General features: G+C 36.6%; 4 protein-coding genes across 6 annotated transcripts in view; 3 read left to right on the forward strand and 1 right to left on the reverse strand.

The window, feature by feature from the left end:
* Positions 1–16260, reverse strand: part of pald1a (phosphatase domain containing paladin 1a) — a 77394-nt gene that overhangs the window by 59678 nt on the left and 1456 nt on the right. The gene's annotated exons all lie outside the window — the stretch shown is intronic.
* Positions 216–4198, forward strand: lrrc20 (leucine rich repeat containing 20). Of its 3 annotated transcripts, none has more exons than XM_086139699.1 (6): positions 216–332; positions 547–665; positions 2242–2330; positions 2534–2683; positions 2777–2944; positions 3040–4198. In XM_086139699.1, exons 2-6 carry the CDS (start codon positions 589–591, stop codon positions 3174–3176), a joined length of 621 nt encoding a protein of 206 aa, XP_085995825.1. In that variant the 5' UTR covers positions 216–332; positions 547–588; the 3' UTR covers positions 3177–4198. The 3 variants fall into 3 exon arrangements, with proteins under 3 accessions (XP_085995825.1, XP_085995826.1, XP_085995827.1); XM_086139700.1 differs by having other exon boundaries at positions 322–447; XM_086139701.1 differs by lacking the exon at positions 216–332 and having other exon boundaries at positions 616–891.
* ppa1a (inorganic pyrophosphatase 1a) lies at positions 5166–10672 on the forward strand. Its single transcript, XM_086139724.1, has 11 exons — positions 5166–5337; positions 5468–5532; positions 6972–7025; positions 7248–7367; positions 7454–7540; positions 7624–7750; positions 7852–7979; positions 8185–8270; positions 9197–9266; positions 9643–9682; positions 9763–10672. Exons 1-11 carry the CDS (start codon positions 5277–5279, stop codon positions 9789–9791), a joined length of 867 nt encoding a protein of 288 aa, XP_085995850.1. The 5' UTR covers positions 5166–5276; the 3' UTR covers positions 9792–10672.
* sar1aa (secretion associated, Ras related GTPase 1Aa) lies at positions 11119–15972 on the forward strand. Its single transcript, XM_086139995.1, has 7 exons — positions 11119–11179; positions 11956–12027; positions 12427–12546; positions 13574–13639; positions 14227–14330; positions 14419–14550; positions 14695–15972. Exons 2-7 carry the CDS (start codon positions 11970–11972, stop codon positions 14809–14811), a joined length of 597 nt encoding a protein of 198 aa, XP_085996121.1. The 5' UTR covers positions 11119–11179; positions 11956–11969; the 3' UTR covers positions 14812–15972.

A 16260-nucleotide genomic window follows, 5' to 3' on the forward strand; every position in this document is an offset into this window, starting at 1 on the left:
GATCAGCAGAGTTATGCAGGACTATAACAAAAGAGTAAACACATCCATAAAGGTGGCCTTTTCTAGTCTCAGTTATCCAGAGTCTGTCATGGCCAAAATCCACTGATGGTCACTAATCCAAATAAAGCATTGTAGAGAGGGGGAAAATCCAGCAAACGCTGTAAAGTTGCATTTAGTTGCAACAATGCTAAACTAAGTTCCAGTCCTCTAAAGCCAGAGAGCCCATTGTTCTTAAATCCTTTAGAAAATACACTGACTGACCAGAAATGTACAACAGTTGGCTTTATGGCACTGGCCAGACAGTGAGTAGCCTAGTTGACTAGGACTCTGAGGTAAGACAATATGTTTAGCTTTTAGAGATTGCTTAGAACAGAAAATAACGGGAAAAATTGATATTTCTAATTGATGTCCTTTAACACTCGGATCCAATCGTCTGTTTAAAACGGGGTTCGTGAAATTTTAAATTTTAAAAATAAGATCATCTGAGGTGAATGATTGATTTTCTATGCTTATTTCCTTTATACTGTGTATCCTATTGCTCTGAAGCGACATCGGCTGCGACTTGGACGCGCAGAATCGACGCTCACCATGGTGTTCAAACACGCATCACCCGGCTGCACCGAGGAGGAAGAAACGGACGGAGACGGAGTTGCCTGTTTTCGAACGTCAGTAGCTCCCGCTAAATGTCGCTATGCTAAAACGCGTTTCACCAAAGTTTTGCCGGTTTTGACATGTGTTTCGTAAAGCTGTATATGTTTAAGGCCCGAGTCAGCATCCAGGACCTAAAAATAAACACTTCCCATACCAAATTTGACTTAGAGCCCCCCCACCACCCAAACGCTAACGTTAGCTACCACCGGTTGTTGCCAGGTTCTCTACTATTAGCTTCGGGTAAGTGGCATTATTAATTCAAAACCAAACGCTAATACAACGCTTATGTAGCAAAATGTTGTTGTACTTGTCCAAAGTGGAGTTAACACGTTTATTTGACTTTGATTGTAAAACAAAGTCTCACACTGGGCTGAGGGCGAAGGGCAGAGAAACCGATACCGTAGAGAGGCTGCCCATTCATTAGTTACCAATGTTACAGGATTTAAATCGATTTATCAATTCAACACATTGGCTTGTTATATATAATACCCACTTTACAGAAGCCGGGAATTTCCTGGCAGAGTCTATTCCCCCATAATACTCCTGTAACGTATTGCTACCCCAACCTCAGCTGTGCAAGTGTTACCTGGTTCGTGTTGTCTTACGATAGTGGTGGGCAATTGTTTTGGCTGGCGGGCAACATTTCTTATTTAATTTTTATGCGCGGGCCAACTCGGTATCATGTTAATTGAACAAAATGAAAAATTGCAATTTAAATATTTGCATTTTTTGGCATTTTTTTCAACTTTAAAATCATTAATGATCATATAAATGTATTGACATTATTTTGTATGTAATCATCCATACAAAATTAAACAAAAGGGAAAAAACAAGGAATTTCTAATTTCAATATTTATTGAATATACGTAAAATATTCAAAGGCAATAGTTTGGCGGGCCGGATCTAAAAGCCAAACTGGTAGGATATAGCCCGCGGACCGTAATCTGCCCAGGTCTGTCTTAGAAAGTTGGCCGGACTGGGTGTATCTTCTTAGGCCCCTTTTTACAGTGATCCAAAGTTTAACCAGTTCTTTCATTTAAGGGGACCTAGACCTCCCTAAAAATGAAATAGATAAACCACATGATTTGTAAGACATTGACTAATGGTAAGGAGAAACATATCTCCAAATCAAAAAGAACACAGCAGTTACATGGGAAAGTAATTACAATGTTAGTGTCAATTAGCAAACTCAAAATTTATTATTGTGGCAACATGGGCAGACCACTTAATTGGGATGCTAAAGGATTTCATTGTTTGCAAATTTTGTCCATTCGGCATGTGCTGTTAATTTGTGAGCTGTTCTGATTTATTTCTACTAAGGACCACATCATCGTGGTTTTTGTCAGACCTCCAGGACATTTAACTTTAAAATATGGATGACACGATTATTATAAATCCTTTTTTTTTTTTTTTTTACTGGAAAGCCACATTTATCATTGTTTCTTATTAGCTGCAAATCATACAACCAAACCTCAAAAACTCCCCCAAACTACAAATAATGCTCTTAGTAATTACATATTCATATATTTTGTCTAAATGATAACTGTATAGCGCATGTCGTGATAACAAATGTTCTGCTGTTATTCACAGGGACAATAACAGTAGAGAAATGGCTGAGGCCGTTGCCAATGTGGCCCGGAGGATCAATGCAACCGTAGAGGAAGGGAGAAATCATTTGGGTCAGTCTGCCATCGTTGAACTCATTCAAAAGCCATCTTGTTGCTGTTCCTACGTGTACCAGCAGATGGCAACAAAGGCTGACATTTTTATGTCAAGACTATTTTCGCTTCAAACCCCTTCATATTAGTTGATTATGTGTATACTGAACATTTGCTTGCTGCCCTAATGCCTTATAGTCTCATTATCTTTTTTTCCTCTACAGATTTGTCAGACTGCAAGCTCATTTCTTTCCCAGATGGCGTATTCAAGGTCCTGGATAGGGTTACAGATAACATTCATGTTATCTCTTTGGCTGACAACGAGATGAAGGCCATTTCCAGCAAGTTTTTTTCAACCTTTACTCAACTGAGAGGTATTAATACCCACATAGACAATGGATTATAAAATCTATGATGACAGTGTGAAGCACGCCCTTGATATACTTGTTTTTGGCAAAACTTTACAGAATTGAACCTGCAGGGCAATGTTCTCACTAAACTGCCTGATTCAGTGAAAGACATGCAGCATTTGACCAGTGTCAATTTGGCTGACAACCAATTCTCCACCTTCCCTGATAAACTGACTGAAATAGCTACATTGGAGAAGATCAACCTGGAGAGGAATAGCATCACGGGTAATAATAACTGATGTGAGTGCTGGGAGTGTTTGCGATAATATTGTCGGATATTTTCATCACCTTTTCTTTCTTTTTCATATTGGAATCCAAAGAAATACCTGTGGAGAAATTGTCTGCTATGCCGGCACTGAAGTGGCTAAATGTGAAGTCGAATCCTTTGGACACAGACACTCAATGTTCCCTGAACTCTCTCCACAAATTTGACATTCTGTCCACAACAGATTCCTAAAGTTGTTGTTGAAGATATTTCAACCCCCACGGACTGCATGCTGTGTGCCTGGCGTGACTGAGCTATGACAATCCTTATTGCTTGACAATTCACAGTGCCGCAGACCAAACAAGACAACATATGTCTAAGTTTCTGTAATTCAATTTTTTTGGTCCAGCTTCATCTCCTTGCATGGTTTCAACTTTGGACTTCCTTTCTGTACGAACCACAAGACGTGAAAATGAAGTAATGGACAAGATGCAACTTTAACATTACATACACAATTGGTCATGATTGAATTTTAGATTAGGTATTTGTGATATCTTATTTATTACTTTTGATATTATAATGGGTTATTTGAACATCAAATGAAACAATAGCAATTAAAGTTGTTCATTTCTTCACTGTATATCATTGCTGCAATATGTCAGTACACAATGCATAAAAAGGTTTTGTTTAAGTGCCCAGTGCCATCAAATTCCTTTTTTTCATTCAAAAGTCTTGATGGGACTTTTCTAACATCCTTTATCTTTCGACCAGGATGCTTGAAAAAAGTTCTAAATTCTACCGCAACTTCAGATATGTCTTATGTTAAGATCAGTGTTGGTTTGTAAAAGAAAAAAAACAAAAAACAGAAAAAAGGACTAAAGGCTGGCTAAATATCACAAAAATGGGAGAAAAACTTTGCAAAACAGTTACCAAGTAAGATGAAATATAGTATTAAAGAATCCACCTGATATAGCTATAACACAGCTGATGTGTAAATAAAGAAGGATATGTTTATGTGGAAAAAGAAAAGAAAAAATCAAGTGTTTAGAGCAAAACAAACAATAGATGTTTTAAAGCTTTATTTTTCGTTATTTTTTGTTTTGGGAAAAATGTGTCCCTCTCTCAATGTCCAAGATAAGGGCAATTTGTGGTCACCCTGAAACACAGCACTGTTAATCCATGTCTAATTGAGCTCTCAAACCTTTTTTTTGCTGCTAAAAGTATTTTGCCCACTCACGAATAAATAGCTTGAATCTCCTAAAGAGATGTGTTGACTTACCGGTGAGCTTTTTGTGACACAAAAACATAACAGAGCAAGAGAAGATGGTTCTCTGGATTTATTCCTATTCTCACTTTAAAATGAAAAAGGAAAAAAAAATCAGTCTTGAGAACACTGTAAATGATAACGTCCTTCTGCTCACCTCTTGGAGCTTGAAAAGTTGAGCTAAAACGGATATCCCCTGACCCATGGAAATATTTAACAAGATGGCATGCTGACACTGTGACATGACTCCTGCTACCCGGCTGGTGACCTTGCATTGTACCTCTGCCCTCTGAATCACCAGTGCTTCCATTTATCTCTACATACTATAGGAAAACTAAAGCTTTCTGCCACACGGTAGAAAATAGATCCTGGTGGCTTACTTAGTTGCAGGCTATTTCACTATGTATAAAAAGGGCAGTATCCAGTGTCAATTATTAATGATAATAACAATATATATATTGTATATATATTGTGTATATATATATATATACATATTTGGAAAATGTTTAGTAATCATCCAAGTATGCCGTCAAAAGATAGTAAACAAAACAGATTTCTCAGGATATAAATGTCTGTTAGTGACATATCTGAGCTTCATATTTGTGTACATATTTCTTAACACAGGACCATAAGTAAGTTATCAAACAGAAGAAGTCCCCTAATCCTGCATGTTAATTGGATTACAGCTCACGCCAGTTGGCTCCATCTGTTTTTGTCTGAAAAGAGCTCTCAAGAGTCACAGCTTAGGAGGAAGGAAATGAAAAAACAAATCTGCCAACATGCAAGGAAGAAAAAAAAACCTTGAGCATATAGGTTCAAAATGCAAGTACCAGGAATCAAAAGTAGTAAAAGAAATTCCGTTATTCTCAGAAGACTTCTTTTGTTTTACCAAAGAAAATTATGTTTGATATAAAGGAGATAAGTCTCCTGGCTCTAATACCCTTTTAACACCCAGCAGCATTGCTTTCAGGTAACCTGGGCCTCTGCAGAGCCAGTGCGCATGTCTGCCAGGGCTTTCTGTCAGTCAGGAGCTTCTTAGTCGTCCTGATTTAGTGCTCATACCACAGTCTGCCTTTGATACCAACAACATGAGCTTCACCACTGAAGAGAGAGGGAGGCCAAACACCCAGGAATACAGAGTGTTTTTCAGTAAGCATATCTGTTTATTTCTATAGATGCTGTTGAAGAACCTTTCAATTCCATTGTTGTGATAATGAACAGTAACTGGGCAAAACTGGATGGTTTATTTTGATCGTTTGGATAAAAATCATCTCCATAGAAAACTCTGAGGGCAAATACATCTCCCCCTTCCATGACATTCCGATCTACGCAAATGAAGCAGAGGTGAGCACCATGTGTCCTTGTCTAAAAGGTAAAGAAAGAAACAATACCTTCTGTGGAACAGTATGGGCAGTCTTACACAGTGTAGGTACAGGAAATAATGGCCTGTCTTGCTTTGGAGAATTGTAAATGTGTAATCAGAAAGAAATACTAAAATTCAGGAAAATATGGGATGGGATTTTTTTTGGTTATATTGTAAAAATAAAAACAAAATGAAAGATTGACACTACGACATAGCTACATATATTGGTTCACAGTCTTGGCACGCAAGCAAGGCAGTCCCAGATTCAAGGCTGACTGGGTCCTTTCTGTATAGAATTTGCATTTTCTTCTCGTGCCAGTGTGGGTTCTCTGCAGGTTCCCCAAACATCTCCCACGCTCCCAAACCATGGTGTAGGTTAACTGGTGACTCCAAATTGTCTGTCACTTTGAACGGAGGTGTGAATGTTTACATGGGTCAATAAAGCTTTCTGTTAGGGGTGAACCCTGTATCTGCTAGATTTTGCTTCAGCTTCCCCATGATCATCTGCACAGGAGAAGTGATAATAGATGAATAAATCATAAAATGAGCAAAAAAAACACATTTCTAGTTAACAATATCTCTCAATGTTTTCAAAACACCTCTTGTTTACTTCGGCGAGACAAATATATTCAAAAACTGTTAAACAGAACAGTCAACATGACAGCTTTGTGGAAATGTCAGTTATGGCCACAAAAGGTAGAAATCCACCCCTTTCGTGTCACTGTCAGGTTTGTTTATTTATTAGAAAGCAATAAAACACTAAAAACATTTCATCACTATTCTTGTGATGCGCCACCAGAGGATCACAGAAGGGGAGGCTTTTTATACCCCTGTCTTTAGTTAAGACACATTAAGCCTGAATTGGCAGTGTATCACAGACTATTAAGCCTTTACAGTAAAAAAAGGAAAGGTCAACACTTGATCGCAAGGGAGTCCTTATATGCCCAACATTACATTATCCAAAAATATGGAATAAATAAATAAAATGTATTTGAGCAGCTAAAAAGATGCTAATATACTAATTAACAGTCTAATAATTATCTGCAATTAATTTTGATGTTGATTTGAATGTCTGAATTATGTAAATTTCTTGGCAGACAGACATTACATTTGAGTTTGGGGCTGTTGTAAAAATCTTACATTGGCGATCAGTAATATATATGTATATATATATATATATATATATATATATATATATATATATAGAGAGAGAGAGAGAGAGAGAGAGAGAGAGAGAGAGATACATACAATTAATCGCATTGATACATCAAACTAGAGTCAAGTCATACAGTAGTAAAAATGTTTTTTTTCAGAAATGTGTTGCCCTTGTGAATCTAATTTTTCAATAGAGTTGTTGAGATGTATTTCTTGTCAAGAGACCCATTCTGCAGACAAAAGTATCCATATGATCACCTTACAGGGTATTTTTCATGCTGTTGTGGAAGTTCCAAGATGGACAAATGCTAAGATGGAGGTAAGATACAGTATATGGCGTATACATATCAAGCTGAAATATAATGTGACATAAATAATGTCCCATATTTTTATTTATAATTTTTAGCTCTTTGAACGATAAGGCTGAAACTATAGAATATAATGACTTTTTTTTTACTCAAATAAGGAGAAATATGTGTAACATGATAAAATAACATGATAAATAACTTTCTTTATTTAATGTGTATCCATGTTTTTGCAGATTGCAACCAAAGATCCTCTCAATCCATTGAAACAAGATGTGAAGAAGGGGAATCTCCGTTATGTTGCAAATGTGTTTCCCCACAAAGGATATATTTGGAATTATGGTGCCATTCCACAAGCAAGTCCTTCACACATTATTTTTAACCAATAGTAAGTCACATCATGCATTTATTCCATCCACCTAATATTCCTATCCTTTAAAAGACATGGGAAGACCCCAACCACAAAGACAGCGACACAGGATGCTGTGGAGACAATGATCCCATTGATATATGTGACATTGGAGATAAGGTATGAGAAACCAATAAGAGCATTCTTTGCAGAAAAATAAGATAAATAAAGGTAACTTTACAGAGTGTGCCATCATTTCTGAGGTATGCTCACGTGGAGAAATAATCAAAGTCAAGGTGTTGGGAACTCTGGCATTGATAGATGAGGGTGAAACAGATTGGAAGGTCATCGTGATCAATACTGAAGACCCCGAAGCTGCCAACTTCAACAGTGAGAGCAGTTAGAGTTCCATCACTGCTAGGCTTTAAACATACCTCTACTTTTCAATTTTTGTTGAATTGAGAATTTTCCTTTGCTGTTACTTTTGGCAGATATTGATGATGTGAGGCGGCTGAAGCCAGGATATCTGGAGGCCACGGTTGACTGGTTCAAAAGATATAAAGTCCCAAATGGGAACCCTGAGAACCAGTTTGCTTTCAATGGAGAATTCATGGACAGGGTAAACATGTGTTTGGTTTTTTTTACATCATACATTCTTAAAGGTATGTAATACGAGAGACAGATGGGCCATTGTGTTACAATGTAAGCCTTGTAACAGGTAAACGTTAAGATAATGTTCTCACAGTGCAGTGTGTTTATACAAAGATATAACATGTCTATGATGCTTTTAAACTGATCTGATGAAAATATATTGTGGTCTCCAGGACTTTGCTATTGAGACTGTGAGGAGCACCCATGAGTTTTGGAAGGCTCTTATCTCTGGAAAGACCAATGGTGGCGAATTAAACTGGTGAGCATGAAATACAGGAAAAGTCTTTTCTTTTCATTTTTGCAAGGGGAAATAAATATACCGTAGTTTGCATTATGGAATCAGGATCTGATTTCATGATTCATTGTAATTTACTACACCGAATGTTTTTCTTCATTCACATAATTAAGTATTACCTCCTTTTTTCCATGTCAAATTCTCTCCTTTTTTTTATTTACATTTATGTTTTCTGTATATAATGACTTAGTCATATAATGACTCATTTTCTGGCTTCTGACTTCCAGGCTTTAGTCTCTATAATTAAAGTTTTTTTAAAAGATACCTTTTCTAAACATTTTAAAAATGAATGTGGAACTGTATTCAGGAACAAAAGCTTAGAAAAAAAAGCCACAATAACTGCTGAGTTCTAATGTATGTATAGTAGCAAACCAACAAAATGCAATGACTGTGTTTCACAATTGAAAACTGATTGAGTATTGAAATTCATTACCTCTATATTTTAGATCCCTATTTGAGAAACTGACAGAAGTGAAAATTTAGCATTTATGGACCCAGCAGCACATTATTTTTAACAAAGGCATCATGCTGCTTTGTACTGGTAAATTCACATGCTTTCACATTCGCTCACTCTCTCGCTCTCTCTGTCCATCTGTCTGCCCATCTCTCACTCTCTCTCTCTCTCACACACACACACACACACACACACACACACACACACACACACACACACACACACACACACACAAAAAAAAAAAAACAACACATTTCTACAGACAAAAGAATAGCCAGTGTTTGTGATCATCATATGTTAGTGAAACATATACTCATATTTTGTACTGCTGTCACTATTTACCAACATTATTCTTTCACACCATAGCATTACTGTGTCGAATAAGAAAGTTGTTTGAATACACTATGATGTGGTATCTGGTCTCTTCTTGTGTCAGCATGAACATTAGTGTCTCAGACAGTCCATTCCAGTGCCCTGCAGGGGATGCCCAGGCTGTGGTGGATTCAGTAAGTCCTGTTGATTTTTTTAATATGAGCCCATCTTACATAGCAGCTTGTTGTATACTGTGGTCACACAAAAGCCCTCAACTGATAGAGTGGAAATGATAGAGCAATCATTATCGTAGAGGCAGAAGACGGAGAGAATTCGGAAGGCTTTTAGTTTTTTACTTCACTTGGAGTGAACCACAACATGAGTTTTTTGCTGTTTTAATGAAGTCCAATATGCCATGCTATTTCAACAAATGAGCATATAAGCAACAAAATAGAAACACTGCATGAAGAAGCAAAATATATTTTAAGTTAGTTTTTTTTATATTTTCCTTTTTTTTTTAATAAGTGTCATTTTTAAAAAAAGCTGTTCATTGTCATGACTTTATTGCAGGCATGTGCTTATGGAGCAGAAGACCCTGTTCCAGATTCAGGTAGGTTTTCAAAATCTGCATTTGCTTCAATAGTTCATTGACAATTATAATGATGATGAATTGTATTTATTTATTTTCAGTGGATAAATGGTTCTACTGTGAGAAGTAAGAAGAATGCTATGGAACCTGCTCAAGCATTTTTTTCTTCATTGCTTTTAAATATTCAATTTCCACCCGAGGAATGGCTGAACTGGAATAACTGGATGTAGATTATATTTATGGGACTTTTCCACTCCCTATCTCATGACATTGTTGTCTTTTTATTATGTGGTTTGGTTACTTGTGACATTCAGATCACACGACTAATGATTTTTGCCTTTACATCATTTGCCAGAACACTCTAATAAAGTACAGAAAATTGCATTAAATTCTACTAGCAGTAATACATATTGTGTTTTCATTATCCTATTGCCCCAATCTCATTAAGTGATGAGATGAGTGATGAACCACCATGCAGACTGGGTTGGTACTCAAAAGTCTCTACCCAAAATCTTTCCAACTGATGCTATCCAGTTTCTAATTTCCTGTTGATGAAAATGCTTCTGAGAGGCCTCTGAAACTTTTCAGCTATATAAAAGTTGAAAACAAAAACTGTTTGTCTGTCAAATTATTCATGCATAAATATATGGCACCTCTTATAAGCTATATAAAAGTTGAAAACAAAAACTGTTTGTCTCTCAAATTATTCATGCATAAATATATGGCACCTCTTATAAAAGTGTTTATAATGTCCCTAAGATGTCATTCTCTCTAACCAACAAACCGAGATGAGAGTTAAGTCATAGGGATTTTTCGCTGAAACACAGGTCAAAAGTTTGTCCCATTAAGCAAAACAGGTGTTCAATCCAAATATTTATTGCTATTTATCGAAACCAACACTTCACCAATTTATATGAAATAGACTTTTGTTTCTTTTATCGTTTTTTCGTCTCTTTTCTTTTATCACCTGGTGTTTTGTAGTGGTTTTTTTTATATGGCACACTTTTACCCAGCTAGTTGAATAAAGGACTACATCAACTATTTATAAATGTATAATGTATAAATATATAATGTTTCTTCTTTGTTAATAATGAATTAAACTGGCTATTTTTGGCTTGAACACTTCATATAAAATTCTGTATAATCTAAAATGGGAGCAAACGTAGTATTTCTATAATCAGCTCTCATTGAGATCTGGTTCTCTCATGTACCAAATATTGATCACCGATGACTTCACCATACATATGGTATGAAATTTCAACAAGGCGGCATGCGATGCAAATAAAGGCCTAAATTCAGGCTTTAACTAACTTCAAAATTCAAACTTCGCCTGCCACAGTACAATCCGTGACTGACCAGTTACGTCTTGATTTATTATCGATTATCCGTACTTACCTGATCGTATCGGTGGGGGCGCTAAAGTGTCGCGCCATGTACAAAAGGAATTAATAGAAGAAGATCATTTCTGATTGACTGTTTCCAGGGAGACCACTGAGCGTATCGGGTTCTGGGCTTCTGGTAAGTGGTGAGAGGATCTGATTATCTTTTCGACTCTGTACTGATGCAAAACCACGTCCACACTTCTTCTCAAAACTGTCACTACTTTTGTTGATTCTACCGGCCCAAATGACGCTCGGAAGTTTCGGCTATCGTGATAATGCTAGCTAGCTGGGAAGCATTGGTTTCATAGCTAACCGTTATGTTGTGTTTGAAGTCCAAGAAAGCACATTGAAACTGTCAGAATAATCATTGTTGCTTTTCATTGCTTTTCTTGTTGATAATTTAATTGATATAATAGGCGTTAAGACCAAATTTCGACAGCGAGCTACATGTGAGGCGATACGATTTCACCGGTAGAGCTCTACCAGCGATTAATCAATTTATCAGACCTGTTGCGTCATTGAAGCTGCATTCAACACGAAACCCTGCCGATTAGAAATCAATTCGTGGAGAAATTTGTATATTTGATCTACTCGGATATTTAGAAATTACTCTTAGCTTTGCCGTAGACGCCACCCATTCGCTGCAAGATACGGGATGAGGAGCTAATGTGCCTTTTAAACAAGGAGCTATTTGTACGGTAGAGACTCAAGCTGCAAGTTAGTAGCTCCACGTACCAGTTGAGTGAAGATCTGTGTTTATTTACTCTAAGGATCTTACACTTTATGAAATAATGTTGCGTGGACAAAATATTTCCTCAGTAATATCTAGGGAAAAACTTTATCGACTAAATATAGTTATGGCCGCTTCCATTTCTTTTAAATTAAAATTTTGTTTTTTTTTCTGTTTTATAGGTAAACACGTGAAGATGTCATTTTTATTTGACTGGATCTACAGGGGCTTTAGTAGTGTTTTACAATTCTTAGGTAAGCACCACTTTTACAGCTCTATGCAGAATGACAGTGGCTATTGTTGAAAATGTAATGAACACTTAATTTCTAATAAAAAAAAAAAAAACTGCAATACTGCTGTAATCGTATGCCATGTTCATAGCACATATTATCCCTTCTCGTTACCTTTATCACTTGTGAATATTTCGCTGGAAACGAGCTATGGATTATTATCTGCAGTCCGTCCTCTCTTCTCAGTTGTTACAAAAGTATTTTAGGTTACTTTATACCCGTAGCAATAATGTGATGTGTATGGGTGTAGAGAAATGATAGCACATGGAGCAAGGGAGCTGCAACAAAGGTCTCCTGCTGTAATGCAGGGGAAAACATTGTATTTCATGACATTTCTGACCATTTGTGTTGCCTCACCTCTAGGGCTTTATAAAAAGACAGGGAAGCTGGTTTTCCTTGGCCTCGACAATGCTGGTAAAACTACTCTACTCCACATGTTGAAAGATGACCGACTTGGCCAACATGTTCCTACACTGCATCCAAGTAAGAATAGCTTCATACAATATCCATCCATCCATCGTCTGCCGCTTATCCTACTCAGGGTCATGGGCGAGAAGCAGGGTACACCCTGGTCGGGTCTCCAGTCAATCGCAGGACCACATATGCAGACAGACAACCATTCACTCTCTCATTTGGGGCAATTTTCCAATTTTTTCCAATTAACCTGCTGCATGTTTTTGGACTGTGGGAGGAAACTGGAGAACCTGGAGGAAGCTCATGCAGACACAGGGAGACCATGGAGACCATGCCGCCCGCTTCATACAATATTGTGTGATTATTATCTGAAATACTTGAACATGAATGAGGCGGATCATTTTCTGCCGATACAATATGTCTGTCTTTCATAATGGAAGTTACATTTAGGTCACTCTCTGTCACACACTGTCTGAAAGAATTCAAACAATTGCTAAGGTTTCAAAGACATGGTTGTCTGCTGTACCATTGAGACAGTATTTTCTGTAGCTTTTTGGGACATTAGTATTGCTTAGGGCAGGGTTTCTGTAATAGCTGCACCCACTTTACACGTCTAAGAATCAATATGCATCACCTGACCTGCAGAAATATGGTTCAGTCACACACTCTAACTCTACAGACCACACTGCGAACTGGATTGAAAATTCTTAAAAAAAATAAGTGGATTTACTGAATGTCTAGTTTTGTAAATACAAGGCAGTATGTATGTATATGTGCCAAATTCAAGTAACTATTGTTTGAAATATGGAAGGATGAAGTGATTTAGAACTGTCGTATCCCTATTTAACTACAGTAGCACATAGAGACTGATTGGTTAACCCATGTTTTGTAAACTCACACAATTTCTTGTCTATTGAGAATACCTTTCTTGGACTATCTGGCGTGTTGCTTATTTTCCCTTTAGGTGGTGCCATTGTTACTGTGGGCGAAATATTGCCCAATTGTTTTAGTAGTTAACCTGTGAAGCACATCACTATTGTCTGAACATGTAGGCCCTAAAAACAGTCATTTAAAATACTCTTCTTTATTTTTAAAGCCTCTGAAGAGTTGACAATTGGTGGCATGACATTCACTACATTTGATTTGGGAGGACATGCACAAGGTGAGATATTTTTTTGATTTAAGATGTACAAACCTAAGTGGATTTAGTTGTTCCCTTTTTTAAAGAAAGGGACTTTTTGTACAACGTTGGTCAGTTCAGATTTTGCACTTGAAAATTTAACTCTTTGACTATTTTGCAGTCCAAGGCTAAAAAATGGCACAGAGAATTTGAAAATATCATGAAAACAAAGTGCAAGCATTCAGGAAAATTGTCAATGTGAACTTTTTCAGACTGAATAAAATCTTACTTACTGATATTTGGTAGTAGAGCAATACAAGTACTTTCTGATTAGAAAATCCTAATTAGGTGATATAAACTGGTACTGTCCATTGTAAAAGTCATTAAAGCAAATCAATAAATTGTGTGTATATAAAAATAACTAAGGAAAATGCAATAATTATTCCAAGAGTTACTTATCAAACTATTTAAAAACACAATGTGGTTCTTAATCTAAACTTATGAAGAGTATTTTTTGAGTTGCATGCTTAAGCAATAATATGGCATTGAAGAATCACAAACTCAAAGAAAACAGTCTTCAATATCAGATTGAATTGCAAATTCACAAAAACCTTTTCCCGTGTTTAAAGCTCGAAGAGTTTGGAAGAACTATCTGCCTGCTGTGAATGGGGTTGTCTTTCTGGTTGACTGTGCAGATCATGACAGACTCACAGAATCGAAGACAGAGCTTGATGTAAGATTAAACATCTCCGTCACAAGCCGTTTCTGTATGGCATAGTAACAGTAAATTGCTAAATATTGTTCTACTTCTCTGATTTTAGGCTCTTTTAGCAGATGACACAATAGAGAATGTACCAGTACTGGTTTTGGGTAATAAAATTGACCGTCCTGAGGCCATTAGTGAAGGTGGACTAAGAGGCGCTTTTGGCCTTGATGGACAAGTAACTGGAAAGGTAGGCAATTCTTTTTTTTTTTTTTTTTTTTTTTTTTTTTAATGAATAATTGATATTAGACCTATGTGTGTAACTGTACCTAATTACTGTTTCTTAGATCATAAATTATGAATTGTTGTAATTTATCCATATTTTTATCTGCAGGGAAATGTGTCTTTGAAGGAGCTGAATCTCCGACCGCTTGAGGTTTTCATGTGCAGTGTTTTGAAAAAACAAGGCTATGGGGAAGGTTTCAGATGGCTGTCACAGTACATTGACTGACACACAGGATCAGACCCTCACCAGGGGAATTTGTTGACACACTTTTGTCAGCCATGACCAAGACTTTTCCCCTTTACCAGTGTTGATCAGCCCACATTGCTAGTCCTATTTAAGATCATATCCTTTTTCACAATTCAGCTTTTAGTTAGTGTTTCCATGAAAAACTAAAATAAATTGGTTCATGGTGAACTGCAGGATAATAATGGGAGAGTGAACCAAGCTGTGAAAAAAATCTAGATAGTAATGAGATTACTTGCATAGATGTCATCATACCTGGTAACATAAGCAGTGGTGCACTTTTCCATTTACTTTAGGTTACAGTAGTATTAAAGAATAGATCAGCTATGTGAGAGAAAAACATGCCCTTCTCTGCATGGTAAGGAACTAGAAACATTTTGCGTATGTAAACTGACTTCACTATAACTTCATGAAATACCAGCAAGTGCACAAATGTCTCGGTCAAATTGTTTGAATATGTATTTGATTAGTTTTGATGGAAGAGGGCAACCACAGACTAATAGTCATTGTCCAATGCTAACTAGGGCGAGGAGTAACAAGCTCCTTGCAGTGCACACACAGAGGAAGAAATGGTATTTATCCTCTAATCTTATGATAGTAATGAGACTATTTGTGATTCTGGTGGGTAGTTGGTGTAAAGCGATTGTCTGGGATAGGAGAGAGATGATCAAGTTTATATTTTTAAAAAAGATTAATGAGCCAAATAACCCCCTTAGAAGATTAATTTAATCGGATGATATGCTGCCTCTGTCTTCAAAGCTGAAAAAATGTATGCTAATGACTCTGGAAAAGACAGCACCTCCCATAAATAAATGTAAAGACGATGAAGTCAAATGGAGAAGCTCACTGATGAGTTTGCTATGAATAATGTGCTTCTCACTCTAAGTCCTTGATGTAAATGGTTTGTTTATTTTTGCTTTGAAAATCATACAATTTCCTGAAGGCAGCCCCTGCAAAGGTGTGTTATTATGGATGGAAATAATTCAAAGATGTCCTCATTATCTTTGACTTAGAGAAAAATACTTCAATACTTCTGGTATTGAGTGAAAACCTCAAAAGTTACAACTCTGCAAATATATGCCAATGCAAAGTTTTTGTTATTTTTAATGGCTACAGTGATTAATAAACCAGCACCCTCAAAATGTCAAATTTTTATATACATATATATATATATATATCAATCATGCTTTTTCCAACAACCTGCGGTCATTCATATCTATAAAATAAACGGAATCATAAACAAACAACCCAATTTCATTTCAGGATTTTGTAGCCACGTCTCTAAAATAATCATCTGAGTAATTTGAAAAAAAAAGTTTTTCAGAGAACACAAAGAAACAGCCATGTGTTGAATAAGGACTTGATTTAGCCAAAAAAGTCAAAAAATGACTTGGGCATTTCTTTTAAGAGGTAAACTATATTCAAATATTG

Source organism: Fistularia commersonii, chromosome 32 (genome assembly GCF_037954325.1).
Source record: "Fistularia commersonii isolate RoL2024-O1a breed Wild chromosome 32, RoL_Fcom_v1.0, whole genome shotgun sequence".
NCBI classification, from domain to species: Eukaryota; Metazoa; Chordata; class Actinopteri; order Syngnathiformes; family Fistulariidae; genus Fistularia; species Fistularia commersonii.